The following is a 7902-nucleotide window of genomic DNA, read 5'->3' as shown; positions in this document are numbered from 1 at the left end:
GCACACCGCCACCGGCACCAAGGTTAATTCCCAACTGCCGGTCAGTATTTAACTTTCCTCATAAGATTAGATAAAATATTTGGGTTCATAAAACCTAGGATTGCGGACTGCGGTGAACGAGGGCTCAGCTGGCTGCAGGCTGAAGCTGCCCACAGGCCAGGTTTACGCAGCATCCTTCGAGCTCCTGGCGTCAGGGAGAAGGTGCGGGACAGCCTGACTCTGCAGCGAGGAATTCCCTACTGCTGCGCACCGCACAGGCAAGTTTCCACAGCGAATACTTTATTGTTTTAGGAATTAACTAACAAAGCTATATTTTTTTTACAGAAAATTATAAAAGGAATGATTTTCCTGGTACAAGACCTGGCCTTTCCTCCCTTCCCTTCCCCACCCCCTCTCCCTCGCGCCTTTCTTCCCTCCTTCCTCTTTTGCATACTTTCTCTTTCTTTCTTTTTTTTTTTTTTTGCGGTACGCGGGCCTCTCACTGTTGCGGCCTCTCCCGTTGCGGAGCGCAGGCTCCGGAGGCGCAGGCTCAGCGACCATGGCTCACGGGCCCAGCCGCTCTGCGGCATGTGGGATCTTCCCGGACCGGGGCACGAACCCGCATCCCCTGCATCGGCAGGCGGACTCTCAACCACTGCGCCACCAGGGAAGCCCTGTCTTTTTCTTCTTCTCCTTCTTTTCCTCCTCCTCCATCTTCTCTTTGTAGTGTTTTCCTTACTCATTTCTTCAGTAATTGCCTTTGGATGAAAATTTTGAGCGTTTATTTTTTTAATGGGAGTTTCATGGTAAATGTAGCTAATCATCTGGTTCTATTCCTGTTGTAACAATGGAAGACTCTGCTGCATTTTGTAGGTCCACAGGATGCTAGTGATTCACAAGCTCTCTAGAAGAGAGAACTCTGGATGTGGGGATCAAGTGCATGTTACTTTCCTCATAGCGTCAGATTGTCCTTGTCATGAATTACGCACGTTTGTGACAGGCACAGCTGGAATTAGGGGGTCATTATGTGTCCTGAAGATAGGGCACAATCAATTGATGTACATGGGCTCAAGCCTTGGTCTTGGTCTCATTTCTTTTGCCCAGTGAGCTGACCAGTCGCAGGCCATGTGAGCAGGGAGTTAGCAGGCTTCGTGACCTCTGCTAAGACAGAGCAGGGGCTGAGCAACAGCCTGGGTGGCTTGGGTTTCTAGACTTAGCACTGTGACCTTGGACAGGGGATTTAAGCTCGCTGGGCTGTAGTTACTCGCCCTGCCAAAGGAGAGACCAGCCTAAAGGATCTCCGGGGGCCCGTCCTCTTATTTGACCAAGCAAGAATCATCTATTAAAAATGCCTGAAAATGTAGAACCACATGTGTTAGTTTGAACTAAATGGGACATTGCCAATATTTGACCATTTTTAACCTCTATAAAGGGCAACTTCAAATGGTTCAACAGAACATAAATAATAGTTGCCTTCACATTCCAAGGGTGAGTGCCTATGACGGTATATTCTACTTAGAGGAGGGGCAAGTGTTTACACCAAATGTGGTCAACGGCTATCAGTTAAATAGTTATTCTGGGTAGCAGAAAAGTTAATCTGCTTGTTTTAGCAGAACGTCCGTCAATGAAATAGCTTTCACACACTGTAATTTGATTTTTGCCTGTGGACGATGGGCTGCCCAGCCATGCCTCACGCAACAGTGTCCGAATAGTGACCCTTCCTCGGACTCCACTTTTTCAGGCTGGCCAGGGGTCAGCGCTTAGGCAGTTAACCCCCATAGGCCCTTTTCAGCTCTGTGATTAAGTGTTATCAGAAAGCACCTCCTGACCTGCTTAGCAGCAGGCCTTTGTCCATATTATATAGAAGAGCTGAACAGATAATCAGTACTATCAGCTCTAACAGGCCCATGAAGGCTGCCTCGCCCCCACCTGGAAACAAACCCAACTCCAGAGGATCTTGGCACTGAAGTCCTTCATCTCAAAGACATTTCGTGGCAGAGATTTTTGACTGGGCTTTAGGGGCCCCAGGAGTCCCCTGAAAGTGAAGGTAGCGCTTCATATGTGCATATGTACAATTTTCTGGGGAAAAATAAAGTCAAGTTGTTTTATTTTGTTTTTCAAGGAAGCTAGGGACCCGACCCTCCCCACAAATGAGTTAAGAATCACTATTGTAGTTTCCAGTTGAATTCTGTAGAACACAGGAGAGGAGCGTTCATTCATGCACCGAACCTGTAATAAGGGTCTGCTATCCATCAACCCAAGTGCAGTTCCGGGATTCGAAGGTGAATAAAACAATCTCTGCCCTCCAGCAGCTCAGTGCTTATGTCATTTGGAATCAAAGGACTTTCTCTCTAAACATCAGTTTCCTCGTTTGTAAAATGGAGGTACTTGCTTCCATTTTAGAGTGGTTTTGAGCATCCCATGAATAGCACACAATAAATGGGAAAATTGAGGACAAGGAAGCAAACACACATGACAGTTTGCAGGAGTAACACAGAAAAGGGATCTCCAGCCCATGCTGGGAGGTCGGGGAAAAGCCTGTGGACAGGGAGACTGCCGACCTAGGTTTCTGAAACCATAAGAGCAAACCATCTTTTTAAAATGTGTGAGTGTGATGGATAAAGAAGATGTGGCACATAGATACAATGGAATATTACTCAGCCATAAAAAGAAACGAAACTGAGTTATTTGTAATGAGGTGGGTGGACCTAGAGTCTGTCATACAGAGTGAAGTAAGTCAGAAAGAGAAAAACAAATACCGTACGCTAACACATATATATGGAATCTAAAAATAAAATGGTTCTGAAGAACCTAGGGGCAGGATAGGAATAAAGACACAGACCTGCTAGAGAATGGACTTGAGGACACGGGGAGGGGGAAGGGGAAGCTGGGACAAAGTGAGAGAGTGGCATGGACATATATACACTACCAAACGTAAAACAGATAGCTAGTGGGAAGCAGCCGCATAGCACAGGGAGATCAGCTCGGTGCTTTGTGACCGCCTGGAGGGGTGGGATAGGGAGGGTGGGAGGGAGAAGGGCAACCCAGGGAAAGTCCTGGAGAAGATCAGTGCTCTCTCCTCTCTCCCTCCGCCCCGCTGCCCCTTCCCCTCAATACTTAAAGTGCCCATCCACATTCCAGCGTGGAAAGCTGGGGCTTCCCTCGAGGCACCCTGTCCTGGATGGTCTTGCTAAGCCTGAGAAGATGCCTCTCCTGTGTCTGCTGTGGTCTCTCGGAGCCCTGAAGGAACAGGCCCTGGCCCAGAGTTTTCACAGGTGGTGAAAAGCTGAAGAGTCGCTTTGATGAAAGCATTCGCAGAACTATGTTGGCAGTGAGCGTGACCCTGCTGTCCTTCCCCCGTAACACAGGGACTTTACTCCCTCCACTCAGGGGTGCCCCTGGAATTCCAAGCACAGCGGCACAGCCACGAAGGAGATGCATGCGAGGCGGGCAGGCAGAGGAGCTCAGAGCACGGAGGAGCTCGCGATGCGCCCTCCTCTCTGGGGAAACCCAGATCCAAGGTGGCCTCGTGTAGCCCAGTACATGCTGGCCTTGCTTCAGAGAACCGCTGTCCAATGAGCAGAAATAAGTAGACCATTTCCCATCTTGGCAGGAAGAACACGAAGGGGACCCAATTCTCTGCCCTGAGGAGGTCCCCTTCTTCCCCTTCTCAGTTGCCTCGTACTCCACAGTCCCTTGGGGCCTTCCACCAGACCGAACTTCCCTCGTCACCCACCAGTCTTTGCTTTTGTACACTTAGCTCCTCTGGGATTCTTGTTTGTTTTCATTCTTTGTTTGGTTTTTTAGTTGTCTCTGTGTTCTACCCATTCTTCAATTTGGCTTCACAGAAGGAAACTGAATTCTCTCCAGAGGGTGCAGCAGGGGGATATATAAGCTGGGAAAATCACAGTTTTCTTTATTGGATGAAGCTGTGGGAAAGGGTTGGCAGAAACAGAGGGTGAGGGCACTGGTAGGTGAAGTGATCTGACCACGGGAAGGGGGGGGTGGGATGGAATTTTTTGGATGGATGAAACAAGTGTGAGCTCCCCCCAGATGAGTAGACCTGGGCTCTTCAAGGGTTAAGGAGCCAGTGGTGAAGTCTTGACTCGGATTAAAGCCGGTTTAGCTATACTCTTTCACAGTGAACTGTGTTATTTTAAGGGGGAGAAAGCGTGCCTCTGTCACATTACCTGGAAAATATGCTTGGTGAGTACTTTGGGGCAATCTTACCTATTTGTTAAGTTACTTTTCAACCCGCTCTGTTCACACCTGTGACAACTCTCTGCACCTTGCATGGTTGTTTGTTTGCATCTCTCCCACTACACCGAGCTTCCTCAGGAAGAATTCTCGTACTCGTCATCGCTGCATTTCCGATGCCAGCGTGTTCCCGGCACATTCATTTACTCATCAGACATCCATTGTGTGCCTACCGTGTGCCAGTTTAGTTGGTTTAGTGCCAACATTCACTAAACCAAGGTAGGCAGAGGCGATGTGAGCCCTGCCCTCGCAGACATCATGGTCGAGTGGGAAAGGTGAGGCCATAAGCCAATCATCACACACACACAGCGACATATACACAGAAGCACCACATGTTGGGAAGAGTGCTTTGAAGGAAAGTAATAAGATGCTATTGGAGAAAAGTGATGATGGGGGTGGGGTTTGAGAGCAGGGCCGGGGTACTTTTCTCAGAAGTGACAGTTAAGCTGGGCCCCAAAGGGTGAGGAGGTAGCAGAGGGAAGAGAAGGGGAAAAGTATTCCAGGTTGAGGGAACAGAATGTGCAAATGTCCTGAAGCAGGAGAAGGTTTACTGATGTGGAGGAAGGCAGGCCAGGAAGACCAGTTGCCACGAGCGGAGAGTAAACTGGGGAGGTGGTCAGGGGCCAGCCAGGCCAGGCCAGGTAAACCCGTTAAAGAATGAGGATTTTATTTTGTGAACAGGAAGGTATTGCATCATTTTAAAAACAGGGGAATGATGTGCTCCCATTTCTCTCTTAAAAAGAGCACACCGACTGCTGTGCAGGGCAGAGAGGGGCAGATGTGACCCTGGGGAGGTAGTTTTGGGGAGGGTTGTATTGCATTGCATTGTATCAGCCAGGTGAGAGATGCTGGTGGCTGGGCAGTGAAAGTGAGGATGGAGAAGAGAGTGGGAGTTGAGAAATACCAATGATCTCTCAGGTTGTTCCTTTTTATCACTTGCCTAAAGTACTTCTTTCAAATATGGAGGCACATACTCATCTCTTTGGTATAACTGGAAAAAGCACTGCCTAGACATAGGAGGTGGAGTGGATTGCAAAGTCTGTCAATGCCCCTTGCAAGCTTCTGACCCATAAGTCTCTGAAAACACAGAACATACATCAGTCATTGTTTCCTTCAGCCGATGTCTGTTGAGTATCTGTTATGAACAAGGCATTGTGCTAGCCATTGTGAGGTGACCGACCTATTTAGAAACAAAGTAATGAATGCAAGATTATTGATGAAAATTTTGAACAGAAGAAAAATATAAGGAAAAAAAATCTGTGAGTATACCATCCACTATTTTTTTTTTTTTTTTTGCGGTACGTGGGCCTCTCACTGTTATGGCCTCTCCCGTTGTGGAGCACAGGCTCCGGACGCGCAGGCTCAGCGGCCATGGGTCATGGGCCCAGCCGCTCCGCGGCATGTGGGATCTTCCCGGACTGGGGCACGAACCCGTGTTGCCTGCTTCCCTACCATCCACTATTAACACTTTGAACTATTTATTTATCCAGTCTTTTTTCCATTTTCATCTGCATGTATATTTATTCACATATTTAAACTGGGATCGTAATACATATAGTTTTATGTACTCCATTAAACTTTTATTGTAAGATAGCATGAATGCAAACAATGCATCAAGTTAAGCTGGGCCCCAAAGGGTGAGGAGGTAGCAGAGGGAAAAATTTAAAGAAAATGTAAAGAATAATAAAGTATGCACTCACTCAGTCACCAGCCAGGTAAAGAAGAAATAATATTACTTCCCCCCCTTGCATGCCCCTCGCGCCATCCCTTAAGGTAGCCAAATGCAGAAAGAATTCATTTTCTTAAGCTTGTTCATATATTTTATTCTTTAAATTGCAGCAGGAGGGAAATATGCCTACTTCATCCAACCTGACACAGACACTGGAATATGTCTTCAAAAGGATTTTTGTGACTTACATGGACAACTGGCGCAGGAACACAACAGCTGCACAAGAGGCCCTGCAAGCCAAGGTCGATGCTGAGAACTTCTACTATGTCATCTTGTACCTTATGGTTATGATCGGAATGTTCTCTTTCATCATTGTAGCCATCCTGGTGAGCACCGTGAAATCCAAGAGACGAGAACACTCCAATGACCCGTACCACCAGTACATTGTGGAGGACTGGCAAGACAAGTACAAAAGTCAAATTGTGAACCTGGGAGAATCAAGGGCCACCATCCACGAGAACACTGGTGCAGCGGGGCTCAGAATGTCTCCTTAATTAGCGAGAGAGGCATACAGCCAACGTCTGACATGCAAATATGAAGAGACGCCAGTGTCATGGAGCCAATCCAAGTTGCCATGCTTAGAAGACACTAAGTTCCTCGCTCTCTGTTGAGAATTTTCATGGAGATCAGGTGGCTGGTCAACTAAGACAGGGGACACTGCAATCTCAGTGATTTATGCTTGCTCATTGGAGAAGTAATTTATGCTGAAGACCTCTCTTCCTTTCCGTGCAATGTCAATGTCATTTTAATCAATGTCAATAGTGAAAATAAAGCCAGATTGGAAGTAACATGCCTGGGCAGTGGCAGTGGGGTAGAAAGGAGAGATTAACAAATCATTGAATCTTCTTCCTCATGAAACATTTTGTTTATGACTAAATCAATTTATAAATAACCCAGGTGTATTACCCAGAAGCTGAGGTTCAAAAATCTGTCACTTGCTCACTGGATTGATGTAGGAGCATTTATTTATTAACTCATGAATGTAGAGTCTGAAGTGATGAATGAATAGAACCACGGCGTTCCTTTATGTGTCTTGTTTCCCTAGCATTGAGTTTATTTTTGGAAGTCTGAAGACAGAACAAACATTTCACAAGGGCAAAGAGTCCACACCAGAGAAATAGAATCTTTAAGAACTACCTGGTGCAACAGAAACATACCTTTTAATTAACATTTAAAATTTCACAGAAAACTTTTAAAAGTCCTTGTTATTATAGAAAAAGGAATAAAACATTGTAACACGGCTTTATACACAACTCTTTTCACTCAGTTTACTTTCCCTATTTACAGTTACTTATTTCCACTTAGTTTCAAGAAACTTGTTGTCACTTACATACTGAAAGTGGCTGAATTGTTGCTGTCTGTTGAAGAGCTAGACTGTTAACTGCTTAGTATTTTGAAGCTTGGGGTTCACAATATCACAGAATGTCAGGGCTGGAAGACACCTTGGAGATCATAGTATTCTTTTTTTTTTATTTCTTTCCAGATGTCTAGAGAGTCTGGGTGCTTTAATACCAGAAAATTAGGCACAGGAAAAAACAAGCAAACAAACAAATAAATAAATAAGCCTAGTCAAGAGTTGGCCAAAGACTGTCAAAACATACTCCTTAAGAAAATAGCCTCTGTGCTTCCTGTTTTGGAAGTTATTTGCTAATGGAAACAGTTGTGTCAACATTAGTCTTGAAGCAACCATGGCTGTAAGGGGTAATTTACAAGAAAGTGTATGTTCAAAGAGCAGGCACACCAAGGGTTCATGGGTTATCTCAGGATGGTTATGAGCAGGTCTGGAACCCAAGGTCAGCACCATGCTGGTTCATAATCCTGTATTAGATTCTTACTGCTGCTGTAACAAATTACCACCAATGTACCAGCTTAAAACAAAGAGATATATTCTCCTACACTTCTGGAGGTCAGAGGTCTGAACTGGGACTCACTGGGCT

General features: G+C 46.0%; 1 protein-coding gene across 1 annotated transcript; it reads left to right on the top strand.

The window, feature by feature from the left end:
* Positions 1-6081: 6081 nt before the first annotated feature.
* KCNE2 (potassium voltage-gated channel subfamily E regulatory subunit 2) lies at positions 6082-7091 on the top strand. The gene has a single exon (XM_027078317.1). The coding sequence runs from the start codon at positions 6088-6090 to the stop codon at positions 6457-6459; it is 372 nt and encodes a 123-aa protein (XP_026934118.1). The 5' UTR covers positions 6082-6087; the 3' UTR covers positions 6460-7091.
* Positions 7092-7902: the final 811 nt, after the last annotated feature.

The sequence above is a fragment of the Aethalodelphis obliquidens genome, unplaced genomic scaffold (genome assembly GCF_003676395.1).
Source record: "Aethalodelphis obliquidens isolate GAN/ISIS:26980383/991018 unplaced genomic scaffold, ASM367639v1 scaffold1, whole genome shotgun sequence".
Taxonomy (NCBI): Eukaryota; Metazoa; Chordata; class Mammalia; order Artiodactyla; family Delphinidae; genus Aethalodelphis; species Aethalodelphis obliquidens.
Note: the sequence above shows the minus strand (reverse complement) of the source record. Positions and strands in the feature narration are given on the sequence as shown.

Coding starts and splice junctions, on each gene's coding strand:
- KCNE2 (XM_027078317.1), top strand. CDS start 6,088: ATGCCTACTTCATCCAACCTGACACAGACACTGGAATATGTCTTCAAA.